This window comes from Sciurus carolinensis, chromosome 2 (genome assembly GCF_902686445.1).
Source record: "Sciurus carolinensis chromosome 2, mSciCar1.2, whole genome shotgun sequence".
NCBI classification, from domain to species: domain Eukaryota; kingdom Metazoa; phylum Chordata; class Mammalia; order Rodentia; family Sciuridae; genus Sciurus; species Sciurus carolinensis.
The window spans coordinates 157,507,303-157,534,139 of NC_062214.1; the positions used below are offsets into that span (position 1 = coordinate 157,507,303).

Genomic DNA, 26,837 nt, shown 5'->3' on the forward strand with positions numbered 1-26,837 from the left:
CATTAACACACACACACACACACACACTCACACAAATTCTTATTTTTATTACTGATTTCAATAGGAAAAATACTGCACATTAACCAATATGTTTTAAGCAGTATTAACTAGTATATTATGTGTATTATGTAATAAGTCACCTGAAATGTTATTATGTGTTAAGGCACTTTTTGAACATTTTACCTGTGTTATCTTACATCTTTGTCATGACACACCAGGACAGGTACTATCCTTATCCCCATTTACAATGCAGACACTGGCTAGAGAGCTTAACTTGCCTGAGACAGGAAGTGGCAGAGCTGGGATGTAACCTCTGACTCTCTGGCCAGTGGTCCTTGCCTCTAGCCAAGTGTGCCAGCAAATGTTTGTTTTAGCTTAGTGTAGCTGTGACAAAAAGACCTGACATGAACAACTTAGAGGAGGAAAAATTTATTTTGGCTCAGTTTCAAAGGTTCAGTCTTTGGTTGACCAACTCCATTGCTCTGGGCCAAAGGTGAGGCAGAACATCATGGCAGAAGGGTGTGGTGGAGGAAAGCAGCTCAGGACATCACATCCAGGAGGCAGAGAGGGAACTCTGCTCACCAGGGACAAAAAAAAAAAAACCCAATAAGTCATGCCCCCGGTGTCCTATTTTCTCCATTCATACCCTACCTGCCTATGGTTACCACCCAGATAACTCATATCAGTGAATTAATTCACTGATTAGATTGCAGCTCTTATAATCTAATCAATTCACCTATGAACCTTCTGGCATTGTCTCACACATGAACTTTTGGGGGACACCATATACCTAAACCATGACAATTTCACATCCAACTTTCTGGAAAAAGCCCTGATCCATAACATTTGCTAATTTTTGTGGTATAAATCCTACACCATGGCTGACATGTCATCACTGAACATGAATTCGGAAGAGGTCCTCACAATTCCTCTTCAGATCTGGCCCTGGCCACTCTAGCCAATTCCAGCACACCACAGCCTCTGGTGTTACACCCAAGGCAAGCAGGTAGTTACTGCTTAAGGTACTGTCTGGTTCTAAGAAAGAGATATCAGCTGGAGGTAGCCTGAATAGAGTGTGGATTTATAAAGATCCAATCTTGGAAGGAAGAACAGGAAGCAGCAGGGTTTGGGAGGAACTGGGAATGAGGAACAGGCAGACCTTCAATTGTTCTCTACTGATGTTCTCTGCATCTCCACCGCCCATTGCTCCCTGAGCACACTCTCTGAGGTTCCTGCCAACAGCAGAGATGGAGGTGCCTTCTGATTGGTCAGCCTCAGGACTGTCATCCATAGCCATGTGGTCTCAGTGAGTCTGTTTGCCTTTGTTCATGTTCACATTGGAGATGTTAGTCTAGACTTCTAGGCCCTTCTATCTCTAGTCCTGTTACACTTCCAACCCATTGTTGTACTACTGTCCTCTAGGGTCCTCAAATCTGGGCCCTGACCACCTTTCTGGTGACATCTCTGTTCATCTTCCTGCTTTGGTTTGGGTATGCTGTGTCCCCCACCATTCGATCTCTTCTGCGCACATTCCTACTATGATGCCACCTACCATGTCATAATGTGGTACTGGGGACTTTAACCAGAATCTGAATCAATATGACTTCCTCTTGGACTTTTAGCCTCCAAAATTGTTATCTAAATAAATCTCTTTTTAAAATAAAGTCCCTAGCCTCAGTATGTAGCCTACAGTTATAGCTATATAAAGGAAATTAAGGGTTGGGACTGTGGCTCAGTGGTAGAGTGCTTGCCTAGCATGTGTGAGGCACTAGGTTCAATCCTCAGCACCACATGAAAATAAATAAAGGTATCATACCCATCTACAACCAAAAAAAATTTTAAAAAGACATTAATACATTTTCTTTTGCTTACTCTACCTTTTGTAGCTGGCTAGTCAATTTCCATTACTGTGGCAAAATACCTGAGAAAAATTACTTATATGAGAAAATATTCATTTTGATGTACAATGTCAGTCCATGGTTGACTGACTCCATTGTTTTTGGGCCTGTGGTGAGGCAATACCTCATGGTGCATGCGTTGGTGACTATTGTGGTTTGGTTCTGGAATTTCCTCAAAGTCTTATGTTGAAAACATGGTCTTCAGTGCCAAAAGCTTCAGAGGTGGGCCTTTCAGGCAATGATTGGATCATGAGGATTTATCAGTGGATTGATCCATTTGATGGATTAGTTGATAACTGAATGAGCTACTGGGAGGTGGGACCTAGTTGGAGAAGTAGGTCACTGGGGGCATGCCCTAGAAGGGGCTACCTTCTTCCCAGCCCCAACCCATTCCCTGCTTCCTGGCTGCCATGAACTGAGAAGCTTTCCTCCACCACACCCTTCTGACATGATGTTCTGTCTCACTTCAGGCCCAAAGAAATATAACCAGCTAAGCATAGATCCAACTCCCTGAAACTGTGAGTCAAAATGAATCTTTCCTCCCCTAAGCAGTTCTTGTTAAGTATTTTGATCACAGCAACAAAAAGCCGACTAACACAAAAATCAGGTCTTCAACACATACGCTTCTGGGGTACATTCCAGACCCAAACCATAAAAACTGGACTTCTTGTTGACCCTTGAACATTATAAGCTTATTCTCAGCTCAAGAAAATATAGTCTTGTGATATCTGGAAAGCTGTCCCATAGGCTCCTCATGGTGTATACCCTCTTTTCATTCATGGCTCTTCCTCAGATAGTCCCTCCCTGAGTGTCCTGCCTCGGCAATCTACTCTAACCGTGCCTGTTTTTGTTCCTGCTTTATTTTCTTCCTGATGCTTAAACTTGCATGAAATTATACACTAGACTATCTGCTCATGGCCTCCATACTGGAATGTAACCCATTGGTACAGGGGCTTTGTCTTGTTCAAGTCTGTAATCTTAGCATTTGGAACAGTACTTGGTGTACAGTAGCTACTCTAAACTCATTCTCTGAATGCATGATCAAATGCATAAATGAAGGAATGAATTGCAGACCTATTATAGAGTATGCGCCTAAAAAAAAGGCTTGACTATTAGTTTCCAGTTGTGTCATCTTTATTTTGTTATTGATTTCTACTCTCAGTCCATTATGACCTGATAGAACACAAGGCAGTATCTCTGTTTTTTTGTATTTCCTAAGGGTTGCTTTGTGGCATAGCTATGGTCTATTTTCGAGAAGGTTCCATGTACTGCTGAGAAGAAAGAGAATCTGCTTGTTGATGGATGGAATATTCTATATATGTCTATTAAGTCTAGGTTATTGATTGTGTTATTGAGTTCTATGCTTTCTTTGGTTGGTTTTTGTTTGGAAGATCTATCGAGTGGTGACAGTGGTGCATTAAAGTCACCTAGAATTATTGTGTTGTGATCTATTTGATTCCTGAAATTGAGAAGGATTTGTTTGATGTACAGGGATGCACCATTGTTTGGGGCATAAATATTTACTATCATTATGTCTTCCTGATTTATTCCAGTTGTGTCATCTTTTATTTTGTATTTTAACAAAATAGCATTTTCTTTAAAAATGAGATGTAATTCAGATTTTTAATGGTTGATGTTCCCTAAACTACCCCTTAGTGTGCTTTCTCCCAAGCCCTCGGCAATATTCTAAATCAGTGAGGTTTTACAGTAATCCATAGGAATGAGCTTTCTTTATTCATTCAAGGCAGGAAGTAGTTGATGATAATTATAATTTGATGACAGTGTGCTTCCATGGTAAGAAAGGGAGTGGCACAAAGAGCTGGCATTCTGTTTTCTGTTTTTAAAGGCTCTGTGCAAGCAGCAAACATTATGTGCTTGCTTACAAGGTCATTTCATAGATGATTCCTGAAAAAGTTATCTCTAGTTAAAACCCAGGACAGTAACTCAGAATTGACAATGAAATAAAGGGATGAGGAAAAACAGTCCTCACCTGAAAAAAAAAAAAAAAAAGAAAAGAAAAGAAATAATTTCTTTGCAAGCACATTGCAATGGGAAAAAATTATATTTCTTTCTCATGAAAAATTCAGAGGGGAAGGAAAATGTTGTTTTCACAAAAGAAAATATCCATTTGGTCATAGACAAGCCCTTTTTCTTTCCAAAGCTGGAGAGATTTTCAGCTGAAGAAAATTGACAACTTTGCCTCCAGGCTGAATTTTATAGTTTTCACCAGCAACAGCTGTGTTATGATGACTGCATGTTGCCTCGAACAAATTCAAGATTAACTATAGGCTGGGCGTTCTCAGATGATACTAGCAAAACGAGCATTGCTTTTACTATCTGTGGGGGCTGTAGGCCTCATGTCCTTAACTGGAAAAAATGACCTCAGAAGTTGTTGCTTTTAGATAGGAGTAGATACACTCTGGTAAAATAGAATATTTATAATGCTAAAGCTGTGATTTTCAATCTTAGACAAGCTTAGAATTTTCTTCCTTTCCTGAGGATTGAATCCAGGGCACTTTACCACACCTCAAGCCCTTTTGATTTTTTGAGACCAGGTCTCACTAAGTTGCTTAGGTTCTCACCAAGTTGCTGAGGCTGGTTTTGAACTTGCGATCCTCCTGTGGCAGCCTCCCAAGCTGCTGGGATTACAGGCATGTGTCATTGTGCTTGGGCCAAGCTTGGATTGTCAACATTACATTCACTTGGAAGTTTAATAATAAACAAACGTTCTGGTGCCAGAGCCCAATACCATCCCAACCCCCAATCAAAAAGCAGGCCCAGAAATCTTGATTGTTTTTACGTTTTTGATCATTTTACGGTAATTTTAACTGAGGCCAGCATCGAACATTGCCCTTCTCTGGCCCTTGCCACAGTGTTTAGCTGATCTTGTCGTGGATGGCACTTTCCGGTGGGGCTGCTCACCCTGCTGCTCCCATGCCAAATTGTGAAGGGGATTAGGTGTGTCTCCACTCTCATCTGCTTTCATCTTTCTCTGTGCCCACAGTTCAGCTATCAGTTAAGCTACTCTACATCCCTAAAAACCAATACTGCCAAGTTCTTGCCTTTTGCAGTGTACTATGGTGCCTTTCAAACAAACAAACAAAACAAACATACCATATAGTAGAAAAGAAACGTGGAAAAGGAACATAATGAAGCTGGCGTGTTAGACATAAAATTGAGGAAAGAAGGAAGAGACCCTGGGTCCCAGCAGGTCATCTTGAGAAACAATGATCTACCCCAAAGGGGATTTCTGGTGGGAGACTTTGGAAGGTGAATCTCTCTGTGCCTCAGTTTCCTCATCTCTAAGATGGAGATGATATTAATACCAAACCACAAACTATTGCAGAGATTAAATATGTAAAGTGTTCGAATAGTGCCTGGCACACAGAGGCAGTTCATGCACATTGGCAGTTATGATGATCAATATGATATCTTGAATCTTGAGTTTACAGTCGGTGAGGGAGAGTTCCGCATGGAGCAAGCAGATATACTCAGAGAAGGCATTATGATTGATTGTCTTTGTAGCTAACACATTCTGATAGAGTTTTGAGAAATATTTTGAGCTATGCATCTTCGTCTACATATGGGTATAGCTTCTGTACCCCAGGCGATGTTTAATTTAGGCCATCCATTTAGATGTACAAATTCCAAGAGCTTTTGAAACAAGTCCCTTTCTTTACTGTCTAATCAGCCTTAAATATATAAGACTCTTGAGAAATGATGGAAATGAGTGTAAGCAACTGCATAGCTGGAGAGAAACAAGTGCTTCTCTAATTGACTAGTTAACACATTCATTAATTAATCCAGCTAACATTTAATAACAAACTCTGCACCAGATGTTGTGCTAGGAAGTGGAGATACCACAGGGAGAAGACATGGTCTGTACCCTCATGAAGCTCACAGTTCAATGAGTTTGCAGAAGGAAGCATTGTCCAGTTTGAAGTGACAGAGCAGAGCAACAAAGGCATGTTTTGCCCCTCTGACTTCAGCAATGGGAGTTTCCTGTCCCACTTTAAAGTTTCCCGATTCACCATAATATGTGAGGACACTATGCATATGTTGCATTCATTTATCTTCTCAAGAACTTTTTTTGAAAAGTCTAGCTGATCAAACAATTTATGTATTCATCTGCTGGAAATGTTTCTTGTCCACCACAAAAATAGTAGGAGTAGTCACAGAAAACAGGGAATAGATGTGCCCAGAATGGGTTTGCCTTCCCTCCTAGGAAGAAATCTGAATGCTCATCCCCTGACATATCAGGCTTTTTGTCTTCTAAGTAAGACTGGTCTGGAATGACTGAATGTCAAACTTCTGTTTTTTCTTTTTGGAAGTTTCCTTTTGAAGGTTTCAAGAGATGTTTTTGTTTCACTTTGTTTTAAAATTTTACTAAATTCTTGGAAGTTTCTGGATTGCTTCAGACTATTTTTTTAGACTACATTAGTTGTGGAGCTGAATCACATACAAAAGAAGCTCTTAAAAATTGTGTGAAGATCTATTTTTACAAATGGAATAACTTCTTTTTAAAATTTTTTTCAGTTGTAGATGAACATAACATCTTTATTTTAATTATTATTATTTTTTTTATGTGGTGCTGAGGGTTGAATCCAGTGCCTCATATGTGCTAAGCAAGCACTCTACCACTGAGCAACAACCCCAACCTCCAAATGGAATAACTTCTGAATTGAACATTTCTAAGATATCCTTAGTTTTAAAGAGCTCTAAAATCAACATCATAATCTAAGTTTTAAATTTTGAGCTTTAATTTACAATGACCTTTAATATCTGACATCATTTCATTCCTTTCTTAAAGCATCCCTATTACGGTCAACTCACAAAAAAGTGTCTGAGCAAGCTTAGTGTCTAGTATAGCATCATTGTGACTTTCTTAGAAATTCACTTTTATTTGTATAAAATCCACGTTCTCATCTGTTTTATATGATCAAATTTTCTTTTAAAAAACGCATGGTGTGCTGGCAAGGGCCCAAGATGAACTCCAAATTATTTTGCTTTGGTATTCATGCCCTGTGTAGACACTTCTGTTGACCTGTGACTCCTGTTTACCAACAGAATGTTCTGGAAGAACTGCAGAGCCAGTTCCATGACTAGAGACCTAGAGACTGGCAGCTTCTGTTTCCTCTTTTTGGGACATTTGCTTTTGGGAGCCTTTGGCTGATATGAAGAAAATGCCTTCACCCAGTTGCAGAGGCCATGTGAAGAGGCTCTGAGACTATATGGAGAGTGGGCAGGGCCCAGCCGTCCCAGTGTCCTAGTTAAGCCTCCAGATGACTCCAGTCTAGATACCATCTGATTTTTAACTACATGGGAGATTTCAAAAGAGACCAGCAGAAGACTCACCTTGCTGAGCCCAGCCACTGACAGAAGGGTGGGTGAGACAACAGAATGGCTGTTTTTTCAGCCCCTCTGTGATGAGCAGCAGGTAGTTCTACAGCAATAGTTATCAGCATATCTGAAAAACCTTTTAAACAGAAGACTCCAAGTGGTATCCTGTTTACCAAGGTGAATTGCTTTCCCCAAAGTCATTCAAAATCTAACTTGAAGGACTTTGATAGGAAAACAAGTTTACTGTCTTGCTGGGTGAGTGGCATTCTTATTCTCTATCAAAAAACTCATCAAAAAGTGGGATTCTCTCTGTCCTGGTCCTCACCAGTGCTCGTGGCTTCTTCTCATCATTCCCCTGCTCATCAGAGTCCACGCTGGAACTGTCCCAGAGAAGCTGTCCCCGGGCCTCTTGTTCACGGAGCCATGCTTCCATTTTTCCAATTTTTCGGTGACGGTAGTTGTTTCCTGCTTGATATTCCAGAAATTCTGCAGTCTGTGAGTTTCCTACAAAAGATGAAAAGCTCCTTTAATTTTTTTTTCCCCAACAATTTTTTTTGTTTGTTTGTTTTGGTGTGTGTGGGTCTAGTATGTGTGTGTGTGTGTGTGAGAGATTTCTCTCTTTCTCTCTCTCACATACACGATTCCAACTGGTGTCTCAAGCATTAATTAAATCTTAGCCATTATTTTAGAAAGTTTTAAATCTCCTGAAAGTCACAAGAACAGTATGATACCTACCTATGTACACCAACCCTTTCATAACACTTTGCCACACATTGCTTTCATCTGAAACATGTAGAATTACTTATAGTCACTTCCCCCTGAATACTTTACCACAAATCTCTTAAGAATAAGTACATTTTCCTTACATAATTATAATACAATTACTATACTTAGGAAATTTAATACTGATATAATACTATTCTAATATATGGTCCATATCCAAATATCCATAGTTGGTCCAATAATGCTATTTACAGATTTTGTTGGTTTGTTTGTTCATGTTTTATTATTATTATTTTTTTGATACTAGAGATTGAATCCAGGGGTGCTTAACCACTGAGCCACACCCCCAACTCTTTTATATATCTTATTTAGAGACAGGGTCTTGCTAAGTTGCTTAGGGCCTCATTAAGTTGTTGAGACTGCCTTTGAACTTGCTATCCCCCTACCTCAGCCTTTGGAGCCTCTGGGATTATAGGAATGCACCACCACACTCATGTTTTAATTTTTAGGTCCAAGATTCAGTCCAGAATCATGCATTCCATTTTATTTTATTCTATTTTCATCACTAATTAGAAAATCCTGGGGTTGGGTGTGTAGCTCAGTGGTAGAGCACTGGCCCCAGCACCACACACACAAAAAAATCCTAGCCTATCCTCACAAGGTCCTCTCACCTCTCACTCATTTCCTTCCTCCCTCCTTCTCCTTCTCCTCTGCTTCCTCCATCTTTATTTTTATCAATACTGACGTTTTATTTCTTTCCTGGGCATGACACATATTTTAAAGAGTACAAGTCAATTATTTTGTAGAATGACCCTAAACTTAGGCTTTTCTGATTGTTTCCTTGTAGTTAAATTCAACATTTTGGACAAGAATATTGAACATCTACTGTGTGTTAGGCACAAGCTACTCACTTTTAACTTTCATGTTGACTCTGACTTCATATGAGAATCACCTATGTGGGCTATAAAGACAGATGCCTAGACCACATTGCAGATCTAGGGAACTGGGGAGCTCAATAAGTCAGACTTTCCCTCCCTCCCTCCCTCCCTCCCTTCCTTCCTTTCTTTCCTTCAGATTTATTTTTGGTGTGGGGTTTGATTATATGCTTGTATGCATTTACTTTAGCTTTTTAATTTAAGCAGTACCCAGCTTTCTTTTAGAATGCACACAGCAACATGGACTTTGCTCAAGTAAGTCTGGTTTTCCAGAAAACAAAATCTTCCCAATCACTTCTGAGCTAGGAAAATAATCCTAGGTCAAAGTTCAAAGTCTCCACCAGTCCGGATGGAGCAGATTGAGTCATATTAATGATAATTGTTTATTAAATCTTTTGGCATATTTTATTTAAACCCTTGACATCTGTAGTTGTGTACTATTATATAAGAAAATCAAGCATTTCTCTTTTTTACTACGCATCATATTTTTTAAAACTACTTTATTGAAGTATGATTAGCAAACAAAAAGCTGTATGTACATATTTAATGTTTATAGCCTGGTGAGTGAAGATCAAGTATTGCAATGTAAGGATTCATGCCCATGACATACCAGTTTCCTTTCTGCCTCAACAAAGGACTGCTGTTTTCTTTGGAGGAATACCATCATCATTGTTATTGTTGCTTATATACATAGCCATGACAGATAGCTATGGTTAATTTATTTTTGCAAACTTGACCTCTCCTCTAAGCTACAAGACTTTTTTTTTTTTTTTTTTTTTTTTTGTAAAACGGTTCACCTCCACTTTGATGTCTATTTGGCAATGTCTCGGCCTCACCTCTTTCTCTCACAAACCTGTTCAGCTCTTGGCTACCCTAATCCAACTAATGGTACCACTTTTGCCCCATGATCCATTCAGTTATTCAAGATAAACCCAGGAATCTAATCCACCTGGGCTTCTTACTCTATCAATTTATCTGTGTCCAACCCATCTCCAAAATTCTGTCTCCTAAATATCTGGTGTCTGACTTCTCTCCATCCTCATCTTCACCATACTCTCCTGGTCCACACACCATCTTTCACTTGGGCTACTGCCATGTCCTTATAACTACATATCCTCTTGCATTTCCTTCCCATTCTCCATAGTGTAGACAGAATGAGGTTTAAAAATATAAACCTGACTGTGCCACTGCCCTGCCCTGTCAATGGCTTCTTCTTGCTCTTAAGATAGACTTCAGAATTCTTATTTGCAATTTAAGAATTGCAATACCCTGTGTGATCTGGTCCTGCTGATGTCTCAGAACCATCTTGTCACCCTTTGAACCTCTCTTCTCTGCCCAGTATCTAGAGCCCACTGTGCAACTTCTCACCACAGGGCTTTTGCCCCTGATGGTGTTAATTAGTTTGAAGGTTCAGCATCCCCGGTCCTCATTCTCACAGGCTCTCTGACCCCTTCATCCAGTGACTTCATGTCTCAGCAACATGGCACTTCTTTATGGAAATCGGACCCCGCAGCTCATTCTAACTTTGGTTATGCTCTCCCTGAACATCTCCTTGTTCATTGTGTGTGCTATGAAAGCTCCAGAAGCCAAGGTCCACCTCTGCATAACTCACTACCATATGATGAACCTACCATGCAATGCCTGGTACCTGTTATATGCTCAGCAAGTATTCGTTGAATGAGTGAATGAACCAATGAACAATCAGAGAATTTTAGCAGGTGAGAGGTATTGGTGATTAGGACCTGGGAAAGACTTCGTCCACTGGAGTTTAGGGGTATCAATCATCTCTGCTCTGCGTGAGCCAAGAACCGCTAGAGGCATCACTTAGACTGGGAACAGGACTTTCCTAAAACATCTAAATAGAGTCAGGAGCTTTTTTGTTGTTGCTGTTGTTGTTGTTGTCTCATCTTGCTTCATCTCTGACCACAGTCACTGGGAAATGGGTGTAGGAACATGCAAAGAATGGGATCTGGACATTCACAAAAAAAAAAAAATCTTTTAACAATAACAACAACAACAAAGATAAAATTGCTTAAGAACAGGAAATCTGAACTGTAACTAAGAGAAATAAAAACTACTTCTCTACCACCACAGTGCTGAGACTGCCCTCTACATGAACCCTACACACATATAGTGGGGATATGGGCATTGGAAGTATTTCCTTTTTAACATTAGAGGTGAACTATGTCTTCGTAGTCACCAAAATTACTGCTTCAGAACTACTACACTCATTTTTTTTTAATTTTATTTTTTAATATTTGTTTTTTAATTTTTTTTATTTTTATAGGCTACATTTTGATTCACTGTACATAATTGGGGTACAACTTTTCATTTCTATGGTTGTACACGATGTAGATTCACACCATTCATGTAATCAAACATGTACTTAGGGTAATGATGTCTGTCTCATTCCACCATCTTTCATACCCCTGCCCCCTTTCCCTCTCATTTCCCTTTACGAAATCTAAAGTTCCTCCATTCTTCTCTTACCTCCCACCCTCCATCCCCATTATGTATTATCATTCACTTATCAGGGAAAACATTCAGCCTTTGGTTTTTTGGAATTTGCTTATTTCACTTAGCATGATATTCTCCAATTCCATCCATTTACCTGCAAATTTTATAATTTTACTCTTCTTTATGGCTGAGTAATATTCCATTGTGTATAAATACCAGTTTCTTTATCCATTCATCTGTTGAAGGGCATCTAGGTTGGTTCCACAATCTAGCTATTGTGAACTGAGTTGCTGTAAACATTAATATGGCTATGTTACTATTACCTCACACTAGACAAAGGAGCCAAAAACATACAATGGAGAAAAGATAGCCTCTTCAACAAATGATGCTGGGAAAACTGGAAGTCCATATGTGGTAAAATGAAATTAAACCCCTGTCTCTCACCCTGCACAAAACCCTACTCAAAATGGATCAAGGACCTTGGAATCAGACCAGAGACCCTGCACCAAATAGAAGAAAAAGTAGGCCTGAATCTTCATCATGTAGGCTTAGGACAAGACTTCCTTAATAAGACTCCCAAAGCACAAGAAATCAAAGTAAGAATCAATAAATGGGATGGATTCAAACTAAAGAGCTTTTTCTCAGCAAAGGATACAATTAATAATGTGAAAAGAGAGCCTACAGAGTGGGAGAAAATCGTTTCCACACACACTTCAAACAGAGCACTAATGTCCAAAATTTATAAAGAACTTACAAAACTTTACACCAAAAATACAAAGAACCCAATCAAAAAATGGGCCAAGGAACTGGACAGACACTTTACAGAAGAAGATATACAGGCAATTAACAAATATATGAAAAAGTGTTCAACATCTCTAGTAATTAGAGAAATGCGAATTAAAACCACCCTAAGATTTCCTCTTACTCCAATTAGAATGGCTATTATTAAGAACACAAGCAATAATAGATGTTGGCGTGGGTGTGGGGAAAAAGATGTACTCATATATTGATGGTGGAGTTGCAAATTGGTGCAGCCACTCTGGAAAGCATTATGAAGTTTCCTCAGAAAACTTGGAATGGACCCACCTTTTGACCCAGTTATCCCTTGGTTTATACCCAAAGGACTTAAAATTAGCAGACTAGAGTCAGGGGCTTTGAAATAGGAAGAAAATATTTGTTAGAGGTGTGATCTAAGGTAATATTCACGATAGCTTAAGTCCCACAGCACTGCTGGTTCTATGATAATTCAGACCTAAAGTTAATGCATGAGGCAAAATTCACACATTTCAGTTTTATCCTTGAAAATCAATAACTGTCACTTTATTATATACATAGTTTTGTGTACATCGTTTTGAGAAATTCTGAGCTAGGTGTTTTATTACTTTTTATGTTTCTGTAAGATCTTTGGTCCTTGTGGTTTATAGGCTTAAAAAACAGTAGAAAATAAAAGAATTTAAATGGGTTTCAAGTAGGCAGAAAGGGCAAGGTTTCCTACTCCGAAATTAACTTGGGGATAGAAACCACACGTGCCAAGGGGGACAGCATGGGAGTGATTTAGGGAGCACAAGGATCAAGAAGCATGGACAGTGCTGGGGGTCGTGTGCTTTATAACATGCGTTTCAGAAAAGTGTATCACTACTATATCAAGCCCATGATTTCATGGTATTTCACAAAATTACATTTACAAAAACAAAACAAGGTACTCTATAGGAAAATAGTACAAGTAGCCAGATAAGACCAGAATTGTGCAGGTTGACATTCAAATGATGGGTGAAGGGTGACATTTCTCTGAAGCATATGTCATTTTGCTCTAAGATGTCAATTCCATCCCCCCTGTTTTGTTCATTTCCTGTATGTTTACCCAGTACTTCACATTTTATTTGTGCTATTACACACATAAGATTAATTTTTACATAAACCCTGCATGGCAGACACTACTTATCCCCATTTTTTTGATGTAGAAACTCAGGTTCACAGAGGTTTAATGAATGTCACTTAGCTATGTTCTCTCTTTACATAGAATAAAGCTATGTAGAAAAATATAGGGCTATTATTTATTGAGAGTCTATTATGTGCCAGGTCCTGTTCTAGGAACAAGGAAAGATGCTGGTCTCACGGAGCTTGTTTAGCAAGTTCTCTGTTGAGACTCAGTGAAGGTCTCTGACTCTGCTTCCAGCACCTTCCCTCCAGTGTATTCATGGCCAACATTTCTGCAGCCCTTTCGGTGGTCAGTCCCACTGATGGGGGGGTTGGCCCCTAGCTCAGCATTGTGTGTGCACACAACAGTGTTAATTTCCAGCTAGGGGTTTACCTTGGGGGAGTATGGACAGGGAAAACCAAAGGGGGCTCTAATTGGTGGGGCAGCACAGTGAAGAGACTGAGGACAGGGACATCTCTTGGAAAGCACTGAGCAATCTGAGTCCACAGAGCAATTTGGGTTGGTTGGATGGGAGGATGGCAGGAGCTGAGCTAGGAAGGTGGGTGGTAGCTAGATCCTGAAATATAGTGGAGGGAAGATGCTAGAAGCAGAGTCAAATCATGGCTTCTGGAAAGGGCAGGTGCCTCAAAACACATCAAAACTTACACACCCCAAAGAGCGATGTTCACTTCATGTATGTTATATATAAGTATATGGGTCACATGATTATATATGTAATTTATCAGAGAAATATACATAAAGTATGAATAAAGAGCAGATGATTTCATTTTAAAGAGTCAGGAGAAAATAAAGATTGATTTTTTTTTTTCCTCACATGAGGGCTGAAACTCAGACCACCTACCAAAGGGAGAACAAGAAGGGGCGAATATATCATGGAATAAGAGGAGACTGTTAAAGAGGAACCTTAATGACCAAATTCTGACAAACAGGATGCTCGTGTCCATGTAGGATCTTAGCTACACTCCACTTGTAGGAGAAAGCAAAGTGAACTACTTTAGAAGGCAGGGAAAGAAGACAAAGATGCTCCCTGGGAAGAAGAAGGACTCAGCGCTAGGCCACCTGCCAAGTGCAGTGGAGTGTGTAGGCTCCAGAGTCAGGTGCCCTGAGCATGCATCACTTGAGCAGTTTCACCACTTCCTGGAAGGCTGTGACCCTGACCATGGACTTGACCTCTCTGGATGTAGTGTCCTCAACTGTAAAAGAGAGGTGGTAATAATCCTCACTTCACAGACCTGATATGTGGAGGATTCAATAATGCATTTAAAATGTTTAGAAGCTGCTTTTAAATATTGGCTGTGCCCATTATTATCCCAACATCCTATACTTCTACACGTACAGTGTACAATGAGACTTACCACATAGAACAGAATGGTCAACTCAGAATGCACTGGAATCTCTCCGTCACTGAATAAATTCTCAGTGATGTTTGCTTACTTTCCTTTCCAACTCATCCAGCAATAGGTGTGTTGACACAGACCATGAGGTTCTAATTACTTGTGATTTTATTCTAATGAGAAGCATTAGAATCTCATGCTAGTAAAATCTACATTTTCTTGGCTCATTTTGTCATGTGTACCCTCACATACAGGTGCACACACATGCACAGTCATTACAAAGGAAAAGACTGTTGGGCTGGGGAGATAGCTCAGTGGTAAAGCACTTGCCTAGCATGCATAAGGTCCCGGGTTCAATCCCCATCACCACATAAAAAAGAAACAACAACAACAAAGGAAGAGACTGTCATAAAATTTAAGTGTTGAGAGAGTACTTTAGGGTTATTGAGTTCAAATTTGGCAAATCTTCAAGATCACTTCCGGAACTCTTAAAAAGGAGAATTCTCCTGCCTGCCACCTAGAGATCATTTCAGTAGGATAAAGGTGGGACCCAGGAATCAGCATTTGAAAGTGCCCCAGGGGTTCTGCTCATGACCAGGCTGTGTATCACCTCCCTGCCTAGTGAGTGGCTTGGCTGCTGCCTGTGTCACCTTTTCTGACCCCACCCTGGGAGGGCCAAGGGGCAGGGGAGTAAGCAGGTCAATGCTGCTCCTTTCAGAAGCCCTGGAGTGCAGACTTCTCCTGAAAGGGAGAGCTGAGGAGTCACAGCTGGTGGGTTTGCAGGCTTTCCTGAGGTCTGCACAGAGCTCTGAGTCCTCAGTGTCCTGATGAGGCTATGTGAGCTGAATGTTGACTATCACATGGGGTGCACAGTAGTGCATCCTATGTTCTAGGTTGTGTGAGGATTAAAGGAGGCCATCTCTCTTACACGGGAGGCGCACAGACTGGTTTATCATGCACACTCAACAAACCTCAACTTCAACAAAGCGGAACCACTTAAAAAGCCTACGACATGTGCCACAGTGTCTCCTGGGCCCCTCCAGGCCCTGAGGTGTCTTCCAAAGCCTTTGCCAATGTTTTTCTTTTAGGTCTTTCCTCGAGTGATGAGTCTGAGTGTCTAACTTTTGCTGAGGTTCTTTTCTTGGTTGTTTTGCCCAATTTTTTTTCAATTGTAAAAGTTGTTTATGTGACTACAAAGCATATTTCATTCTGAGACCTGAGAGCATAGGTTAAATGGATGCCCCATGTAGATTTTCAATTCTTCAGCCTTTTCTTATTTAGTTAACTTATTGATTAAGCATCTTGTTCCTCTGAGTAGGACTGTGTCTCTTTCAGCAGGTGATTTTGCAACTTAGAAGCTCTAGGTCTCCAGAGATATGGCCAACGTTTCTGCAGCCCTGCTACTGGTCAGTCCTGCTGACCACTCCTGCAGTTTCTGATTTTGCACTGTGTGTGCAAACAATAATGTCCATTTCCAACTGCAGGTTTACCTTGGGAATATGGACAGAGAAAACCAAATGGGGCTCTAACTCGTGGGTTGGGGACAGGGATGTCTCTTGGAAAGCACTGAGCAATCTGAGTCCACAAGAGCAATGTGGGTTGGTTCATGGGAGAGTGGCAGGAGATGATGCTAGGAAGGTTGGCAGTAGCTAGAAAGGTCTAGGACCTTGTTGAGGAGTTTAGCCTTTGTCCTCGGGCCAGTGAACACTCACAGAACTGTATGTGTGTGTGTGTGTGTGTGTGTGTGTGTGTGTGTGTATGTGTGTGTGTGTGTGTGTACATATGTGTGTACATATATATATATATGTATATTTTTTTTAAAGCAGGAGAATGATGTGATCAGATTTGCATTTAGTAAGATTGCCATTGGTGCAGTGCTTCTAGAACTTCGGTGTGTGTGAGAATCACCTGGGGATCTTAAGAACAGATCCTGTGGGTTGAGTGGCTCTAGAATTCTGCATTTCCAGTCCACTCAGAGGCAGTGCCAGTGCTGCTGGACGTGATGTCACTCTTTGATCACCCAGCAGAGTAAAGACATACTTCAAGTTCAGTGTGTCTCAAGCTTTAGGGGCATCAGGAGCACCTGTGGTATGGTCTGATTCAGCCACTGTCTGGCACCTGTGCAAGTCCTCAGGTGAGGCCGATGCTGCTGGCCCAAGGCCCACACTGAGAACCTCTGGAACGGGGTGCGGGTTGCTGGAAGGTGGGTTAGACCCAAGGGGAGGACCTGGTCAGGTGCTGTTGCAGTGGCCCTGGTGGGACAGGCCAAGGGCCTGACCTAAGTTGCCACCATTGAGAACAGAAGAGGGGGCAGATTTCAGCACTAGGTGACCTCGACAGGACTTTGTGACTGACCAGCTGCTAGGAGAGGGAGAAGAAAGACGAGAGGGGGCCCCAGGGCTCTGGCCTGAGTAGAGTGGGCATGCAGGGAGGTCTCATCCAGTGTCTTGGTTCTGCAAGAAGAGCCAGCTTAGGGAGGCCAGTGATGATGGATCCATTCTGGGCCTTCTGAGTGTGCCCAGCAGAGCTGACCTGCAGAGGGATAGGAGTGTCTGCATAGGATGCCACACCAGCTAATGCAAGTTTGCCACGTGGCCGCGGGCTATTCAGTATTTCCACATCCTTCATTCTAACCTTAATTTGAGGCTTTTTGTTTTGTTTTGCCTTTTCTCCTCATAGGGATGGGTCAAGGACTGTAATAAGGCATATAAATCATGTTAAACCCATAAAAAGAAACAAACATCTTATTACAGAGCTTAAGCTTCTGCCTTTTCTTCCCAGCTATCCAAAATTATATGCCAACGTGCCCATTACATTCTGACAAGTAAAACAGCAGGAAGAAACCAAGCATGTTTGCTGACTTCTCACTCCTCCCCACCCCCACCCTGGGAGTATATTTGAGGAAGTTTTACAAATGCTTGAAATATTTTACTAAAAATGACACATGACTCACCTGGGCCTCTGTTCATGGTTTTCTCAGGTAACATGGTTAGAGGGTCATTGTCTTCATTCCCTGGGATGCTTTGAAGAATTTTCTTGGCTTTACGGTCTCTTGGTTGTTGCTTAGAAGTTCCTTCTTCCCCGTGAAGACTCTGCTTCAACTTCATTTGGGCCTGAAAATGATCAGCTATACATGGTCAATGTTCTCTCCCAGCTGTCCTTGCTGGAATAGACCAACAGATTAGCCACTGTGCAAGTTGTAGATTGTCCACGGACATCTGTGGTCCCCTAATGACAGTATAATTTTCTTTTTCTGTTAGAAGGTGTGGTGACTTTCTTTACTCTTAGGCTTGTTAGGAAAAAAGGTGTGTATGCCCAACAGTCTAAAAGTCTCACTCAGTTAAGGCGAGGATGATTGCAGAAACATTTCTCTGTGGAATTACAGTCAGTTTCTGCAGGCTCATTCCTTAGAGACAGGAATTTAGAATATAATAGTTATGGGACATTACTGGTAAAAGCTTTGTTTTAAGAGATCTGCTATGGTTTGAATGTATACTCTAAATTCATGTTTGGAAACTTAATCCCCAAATTCATATGTTGATGGTATTTGGAGTGCAGCCTTATTAAGGCTGTGATCCCAGGATCCCAGGAGTGACCTTGGCTCTCTTTTGTTTCTTGCCTTGACTCTTTGGTTCCTGCTATGCCACTCCCACTCTGTCACCATGTAATGCTGTCAGTTATGTTATGACACAGCAGCAAGGCCCTCACCACACGCCAACACCTTGATCTTAGACTTCCCAGACTCCAGAACTCTGAAACTAATTAATTCCTAGTCTGTGGTATTCTGTTATAGTAGCAGAAAATGGACTAAGACAAGGTCTTTCTTGTAGGAGAATTGTATGGCATGAATTAAAAAGGCCTCAGTGTCAGAATAAAGACCAACTCTCTCCCAGGCCCACTCCTTTTTTGAAACCAAGAAAAATTATTTACTCCATTTTCCTGCTGGAGCCAGAATGTCAGAGGAGTGGCCCATTTGTAAAAAGGAAGACTCAAGGCATCCATATATTTTCAAGAGGACTGAAAATAGTCCTCTTGGTAGAAGGGATCTTCTTGTCTTTCCAGGCTCAGTAGTTGAATCTTTAGCTCCAATGATTTTCAAGATGCTAAGTCAAGACTAGATATGCATAGTTGACTATATTCACGTGCCAGGGTGGTGATTTTATGTTATACATTTGGTAAATATGACATTCTTCTTATATTTACCTCTTGTCTTTTACGGTTCATTTCCAGCATTTGCATCTTATGCAAATATTGTCTTTTCCCAGAAGTATATGTTGGAGTTTGCATTTTCTTTTCCAGTTCTTGCTATGAAAGATGACACAGTCATTAGTATGGGGTAATTTGTAATTGACTGCAATCTACAAACTTAAATCCTTCTTGGAACACAGTGAGATCTTAAACCATCATAATCCATAGAGATTTCTTGCAATGATAAATGTGGACTACTGTGTGTCCCTGACAAGTCCTTTGTATCGCTATCAGTGAGTGAAGTGGCATTTTGCAGTATGTATAATGTAGTTTTAAAGGTTCCTGTAGAGCTTTGCAGACCTTGAATGCAAAGGCTTTGATAATTCCATTTTGAAAATCTCATTTTGACAATATAAGATTTCCCCTGCTTATTATTATCTCTCCAGAAATGTGTTCTGATTAAATGACACCTTCCTTTCTCTCCTCGCCTCTTCTACCATTGACTGATGGGCTGGTTATAGAAGAGCCACTGACTGGTTAAATGGAACCTATTTCCCTATAGAGTATTCTCATTTGCCAGTATAAGCCCTGGGGAGTATCGCCATTTAGGGAGGAAACTCAGGGAGGGGTCCATCTCTGCAGGTATTGTCAGCACTAAGTGACCTGGAGGATCTTACTGTACTTGGACATCAAGTCATCACACCAAGTCAGCTGGTTTCATAGCAGCTCCTGGAAGGCTCTGCAATGACTTAGTGGAACCTGTGGAAAATTGGCCCTACCTCATAGTTTTTGTTTCTGCGTGTGAGGAGTTCTATTCAGGAAAGCATTATCAGAATACGGCAGGAAAAGGCACAGTGAAAGACCTCCCCCAGGATCCCATTTTGGTGAGTTAGGGACAGAAAAATCAGGAACGACCTGTGGATAAGATTTCTCCTGCAAACTGAGAATGAAGGGAAAGGTTTAAACTGGGGGGAGAAAGAAAGGGAAAAATCATAGATTTTTCACAGAACTAAAAACTTCTAGAGTTGCCAGTTTCCCTGTAAAATCCCTCTTTCTCACTGACATCGTTCTGTTGTCCCCACAAAACAGAGAGGGGGCAGAGCTCATCCGACAGGAAAGCGCAGCTGTGGGCTGGAGGCCTGCACAGGTGAGAATGGATAGCTTTGAAAGGTTCTAACTGCAAAGGATTTGTTTGATTCGGCTTTGAACTCTTCAGTGCAGGCAGGACATGAGAAGGACCGCGTGCCCTAACTCCATGCAGCCTGTCCCCTGCTAACCACCCCTCGGGGGCCTCCCGTAGCTCACCTTTACTTTGTGCCTTGTCCAGGTTTCTTGATGGCTCAGGAGTCTTTCAGAGGTAATTACTTGTGGCAGGTCAATGGGTTCGAGCTTCTGGAAGTCCAACATTAGAGTATTCAGCATTCCTCATGCCATGAGATGATGAAACAAAAGCCAGTCATTAAACTCTCTGAACACTTTGCAGCAGCACTTATTTCTGCAAGCGTACGGGGAAGGTGATCCCAACACCATTACAGTCTTATCTGTGCAAACGGCTTTTTGACCTGTCTGGTTCTTACTGTTCTATCGCACCGTTGCAGGTGACTTACTAATTGAAATATTGGTCCGAGAGTTAAGAGACTGAGAATTGTTTTCTGTTTGCACTGCACGTTCAAAGTTATCAAATTAGCAAGGTCTTAGAATATTAGAGGTGAAAGAGGCACCAGGAGATTACTTTATTTTACTCATTTCTTGATCACCCAGCTGACCTAATCTAGTTCTTAGGCAAGGGGCCTGTTTTTAAGAACTCCAGAGAAGCTCACTCAGATTTCCCCAGTGACAATCATGGGTGATTATGAGACACATTTAAAGTGAAAGTGCAATGTGTTAACAAACTTTAGAGATGTCTTTTTCTAGCAGAGGCGAGGTTTCATGGAGAATATCACATTGGAATTTTGAGGGGTCATTAAGACTGGGTGGCAACTGATGTCCATGGATCTGCCTATAACCTTTTTATTTTTTATTTTATTTTGTGTTGATAGACCTTTATTTTATTAATTTATTCATGTGCCTTACACATGCTAGGCAAGCTCTCTACCACTGAGCCACAACCCCAACCCCTGCCTATATCCTTTTTAAAATCTCAGATGTCTTTATGTTCCACAAGCTGAATAGTGAGACACAGAAGGGACTGAGCAGACTTGGGAGATGAAGTTGGTCTCTTCACACTGACATGCAGTGAGGGGCCTGGAGAGTTTATTGTTCACCCAGTGAGCATTTTCTGAGTGATTGCTGCATGCCAGGCATGGGGATGTAATGACCAACAAAAATGGAGATGTCCCTCATGGAGCTTATAATCTATGGGCAACAGGTTGACTTTTGCTTATGTAATTATTTGACTGATGATTACAAACTGTATCCGTGCTTTGAATAAAAAAGTCTTTGACAATATATAATCCGAGAACCCAACCTTGAAAATGAACGGGGCATGTTATGGGATGAATTATGCCCTCTCCCATTCGTATGTTGAAATCCTGACCCTTAGTACCTCAAGATCTGATCTTATTTGGAAATAAGATCATTGCAGAGGTAATTAGTTGAGATAGGACATACTAAAGTAGGATGGGCCTCTACTCTAATATGATGGTTTTCACATAAAATGGAGAAATGTAGACACAGATACATTTACAAGTAGAACACCATGTGAAGACAAAGGCAGAGACAAGGTAGTGTTTCTACAAGACAAGGAATGTCAAAGAGCACCAGCAAACCACCAGAAGCTAGGGGAAAGGCATGGAACATCTCCCTTCAGAAGGACCCAACCCTATTGACACCTTGATCTCAGACTTCCCATCCCCAGCACTGAGTTATAATAAGTTTATGTTGTACAAGTCACAGAGCTTGGCATACTTTGCTATAACAATCTTGGAAGGCCAGCAGTGTCGGGGTGCCGCGGACCCCCAGCCCTTCGGCGTGGCCAAGATGGCGCCTGGCAAGGTGCCAAGGAAGTGCTGAGAACAAACCAGGTACCTCCAGCAGACTAATACTCTCTGCCAACAAGTGGCGTATTTTGAGGAAGTTAATGTGATTGGTCATGGGTCCTCGTGGACACTGCATGATTGCTATATCCACACTATTGTGCTCCATTACTGTCCATGCTTTCCCCTCGTGATCTATAAGCTGATTGGTTGTTGTATGTAATGTAAGGCGCTTGCAAGAGCGGCCCGCAGCTGCTGGCCAGCCAGAAGAAGCAGACTGCGGAAAATAAAGAACTTGCCCTGATCCGGTTTCGTGTTTCTCTGCGGGCAGGGGACGCGATACAGCAGGAGGGAAAAAGCTAAAGAGACAGTCCAAGACAGTTTCTTGAGAAGGACCTGAATTTGGAAGATTGGGAGTCCGAGGCAGGGGCTAGCATGGGATCTGTTGAAGGAACTGAAAGAGCTCAGTCAGCTGCACTTCCAAGTGAGGGAAAGAGCAGCACAAAACAGGCAGGGCCAGCGGGCCATTCTAAACATGCTGGTCCATCTTAAGAGGAATGGGAAGCCATTGGCAGTCTTAAGCTCGTTACTGACATGATTGATTTTGCTTTTAAAAAAAAATGATCCTTCTAGGTGCAGTGTGGAAATGAGATTAGAGGAGAGTAACTATGAAGTGGGGAGAAAAGTTAGGAGGACAAAGAGGATGGACCGAGGTTACAGAGGTGATGGAGATGAGGGACTGAGGTTGATGGAGGAGCATTGAGGGCTCTGTGACCAGAGAAGATCCGTTATGGTTGGTGAGGGAGAGTGAAGGCTCCAAATGGCACCCAGAACAAAGGAGGGATGGTACTGAGATGGGGACCCTAGAGGAAGACCTGACTTGGGCGGGATTTAGAAGGAAGATACAAATTTGGTTTGCAGCAGGTTGAGTTGGAGACACCTTGGAGACGTGTGAGTGTAGAAGTTAAGTAGGTAATTAGTTAGACAGGCAAGGAGCTCAGAGGAGAGGTCTGTGTTGGATGTACATTTTGGAATCATCCCTGGGGAGACCATGACTGAAACCAAGGTCACAGGCAAGGTTAAGACTGAGAAGAGCAATGCCAAGGACAGCAGACTTGAGCTCCAATACTGGGAAGTTGGCGGATGGGGCTCAGCTGGCCAAGGCGACTGAGAAGCAGTGACTCAAGCAGGAGGAGGAAACTCAGAGAATACCAAGCATCCGTCAACAGTGTGAGCACCACTCCCACCCTAGCCAATGCCAAAGACAAGTGATCATTTATTTGAAAATTGCTTTTTATTTTGGTGTGACTTGATGCATTGTCAAGTTGACCTGGAAGCCAGTTTGGTTTTTAAGGTGACTGTGGAGAGCAGTGATCTAAATTATGGCCTGTCTGACTCTTGTGGCTGCATTTGTGTTGGGAGCTGCCTGTACAAAGGTGCAAGTCAAGATGCCCCAGTTGCTATGGTAATGCTTGCCAGGGGTGGCTATGGGCGAAGGCCCATAACTCTACCAGTCAAGGCCTTGAGTTCAGCACCTTCTTCCAGGGATGGTGAATTCTGAGCAAAACAAGATGACCCTAATGTCTCACTAGTCCTGTGTCCTTCAGATTGTCTGCTTGGCTGAAACTTTTCCACAAATAACCCTTTGATGACAAAACCTAAATAATAAACTTGCTGAACTAACTCTGGAGTCAGTCAGGCCTCACCAGGACTTGGCTACCCACTTGGTCCCAGCTTTTTCTCCCTATGTGTTTCTATTTGTCTTTTCTTTTCCCCTCTTGTCTGTGGTTTGGTATCTCTTTAATTAATGGGAGAGTGATGAGAGGGTCTCAGCAGGTGACTATGGTAAAAAGAGACTGCAGAACCATGAAAATAGATTATGAGTATCCAGCACCTGTAGTAGGGAGTGTGACTTGGGCTTCCCACTACTTTCCTGTGGAGTCATTTGCTGGTCCTGAAACTGACCTGTTCTGGGGAGAGCAGCCAGCAGCCCTTTCTGCTGGAGCAGTCCAAATTTGACCCAGCAAGGAAGAAAAGAAGTCAAAGGGTATGGAGACAGGGAAGAGACATCAAGGCCAAGAAGCTCCTCTGTATGTTTCAGGCAGTTGGCATTGGTGGTAGGAACTACTTCTCTGTTTCACTTTCACCTCCAATGAGGAAGTGATCCTTTTAACATAATTTAGCAAAGATGTAATGAAAAATAATCAATAGTAGTAAAAGAAGTGTGTTTCCCTGGCTCTCAACTTTGTAGGACACAAAAATGTCAAGCAAATGGATTTTGCTAGCACTGGCTGCAGCAACTGATTAAGAATGCTGGAAGAAGGGAAGAAAAGGAAGGGAAAGGGAAACAAAGGGAGAGGGAGCTTTCAAGGCAAATATGGGAGGAAGGATCAGCAATGATGGGGGAATTTCTGGAGGTGAGGAGAACATGGAGTTTTTGTGCCATACTTGGCACTGGGACAGTGTTCAGGATTTGGGCCTTTCTGATGAAGCCTGTATGACTTTGCAGTCATTGCACACAACACCCAGGTAGAAATATGTCACCTCACTCAATCCTCAGGTGCATCCTCTGCACCTCTGCATAATTATGAGGATCTCCATTTCAGAGAGGTTAATGACTTGACCAAGTTTGCCAGCTGGAAAGTGGCACCACCAAGATTCAAGCTTTAGAGTGTCCAGTTCTAAACCCAAGGTTCTTTCCTTTACCACTTATTCCCCACATGGTTTATCATCAGGATCTCCTAGAATTTAAAAAAAAAAAAGAAATTTCTGGGCAATTCACTGGAGATTGAGATTGAGCAGATCGTAGTATATCCTGAGATTGCAGATATGTGTATGTATATATATGTATATTTATGTATGTATATATTTATAAATGAGAGATATATATAATACATGTTATATATTATATAAGTATATATATGTATTTATATATATGTATTATATATTATATAAGTGTATATATATATATACATTAAGCTCTTCCAGGGTCTCTGATGATTTCTTTCCAGATTGGAGTCCATCGGCTCCACACTGCCTCGAATAAATAAAGAAACTACATCATAATAGGCTGTGGAGGATTTGTTTGCAGAGTATTATTGATAAATTGAGTCTGAAGAAGCCAAGGTATTTTAGTAATTTAAAATCATCTATCCATAAATTCTTAGGGCCAGGTTTTTGCTTTGATATTATAAGGATATGGGTAATCACAGACCTTTCTATTCTTGGCCTTTCAATTTAAATTTGTGATTCTTTTTTTTTTTTTTTTTTTTGGTACCAGAGATTGAACCCAGAGGAATGTTAAGCTGAGCCACAATCCCCAGTTCTTTTATTTTTTATATTAAGACAGGGTTTTGCTAAGTTGCTTAGGAGCCTCCTTAAGTTGCTGAAGCTGGCTTGAACTTGTGATCCTCCTGCTTCAGCCTCCTGAACCGCTGGGATTACAGGTGTCAGAAACTTCACCTGGCAAATTCATAGTTATGATAAGGGCTAAGTGGTAGGTAAGTTCAGGAACCTTTTCTAGGTAATTCCTTTTTTTCCTGGCCTTTGAAAAGAAACCAAAATACCACATGATTCCTCCACAAAGCCACTAGATGGCGGCAACTGACATCACAAATGGCATCTCACCTTTAAATCATTGGCTCCTGGCCTCATAAACGTTATGGAAAATGTTGCTGGGAAAATTGGTTTCATCTAAATAGCAAAACGACTTTGCCTTAGAATTCTGGGTTCATCTGCATGCTCCTTTTCCCTGACTGTGAAGTGAGATGCCTCATTTCATCATCTTCTGAGAGAACCCAATGGAAGGAATTACTCGAGAATGGGTAAAATGACATTTCTTAAAAATCATTTTATAATATCAAGATATGTATTATTTGTCTAAAGGCTTTTGAATTATTTGGTTTCTCAAACAAAACAAATAGCCAGCATAATCAGTTGAAATGTCCGCTAGGAGATTCAGGAATTGAGATTAAATCAACTATAAGACCTAAATCACTGAACCTGGTGATAAACACTAATCTTTTCCAACAAGAAGAGGAGAGGCAGATGAACTGACTGGAGAAAGCAACTCAAAGAAAATATAAAATCTATCTGGCATCAAAACTTCAGAATCTGTCCTTAAAGGTTCTGGGAAGCAGAGAAAGGTATCCAGGACAGGTTTGAAGTGAGAGATCATAAGGCCCAAGAAGGAATTTCTGATCAAGGCATTGCATGGAGTTCATATTTCAATAGTGTTTGCTCCAAACATCTAGCAATGAAAAAATAAAATGTAAAATAAAAAAGATATGACTTGGCTTTAATATAAGGTACACATCTCCCTAGACCAGAAAACAGAACAGAAATGCAAATATTTAGGGGAAGCTGATTCAAAGGCACTTAGTAGTCCTGATGGCTGTTATTCCTTTGGTTAAGGATTTAAAAATGCTCCATATAAAATGGGAAATCAGAACCAGGTTCACAGATTGAAATCAAGGGCTGCATTGTTCTCCATTAGCCTATCTTATAAAAGAACTATTGGAATGGGGCTGTAGCTCAGTGGTAAGTATATGCTTAGCACTTGTGAGGTCCTGGGTGCTATACCCAGTACTGAAAAAATAAAATGAAATAGCATAATCTAAAGGCAAGTTGAAAGACTTGTTTTATAAGCATTATCAAAAAATCAAATATAAAGAAGAAAGAATTTAAAACAACAAATTCAAAAAACAACACATTCAAAATGGAAAATTTCCTGTCAACATATAGATTAGCAAGAAGAATAAGATCCCCAAATCAACTAAGAACCATAAAAGAAATTCTTAGCAGAAAAATTTCTCACTTGCCTTAAAAATCCAGGTGGTAAAAAATTGTTTTAAAGGCCTGTTTTACCAAACATTAGAGGAAGAGATAACACCTGTTATAACAAATGTTTTACAGAGTAGAAAAGAGGGAAAGGTAATTAACTCATTTCACAAGACTAATTCAATCTTGACAGCAAAACTGGAAAAACATATAAATATTATATATGTCACTTATTAAAATAGATACACACAGCTGTAGAAAACCCAATT

General features: G+C 41.1%; 1 protein-coding gene across 3 annotated transcripts in view; it reads right to left on the reverse strand.

Annotated features, from left to right (window-relative positions):
- Window positions 1-3,967: 3,967 nt before the first annotated feature.
- The window catches only part of Ccdc198 (coiled-coil domain containing 198), a 38,051-nt gene continuing 15,181 nt past the window's right edge, over window positions 3,968-26,837 (reverse strand). The window contains exons 3-6 of one of the 3 annotated variants that reach the window (XM_047541719.1): window positions 20,120-20,206; window positions 18,830-18,931; window positions 17,580-17,739; window positions 3,968-7,742 (exon numbers count right to left, since the gene is read on the reverse strand). In XM_047541719.1, the coding sequence (XP_047397675.1) occupies window positions 7,507-7,742; window positions 17,580-17,739; window positions 18,830-18,931; window positions 20,120-20,206 (585 nt within the window). In that variant the 3' untranslated portion in view covers window positions 3,968-7,506. Of the gene's footprint in view, window positions 7,743-16,603; window positions 17,159-17,579; window positions 17,740-18,829; window positions 18,932-20,119; window positions 20,239-26,837 lie in introns of those variants that run through there. The other 2 variants (XM_047541721.1, XM_047541720.1) reach the window with 2 other exon arrangements.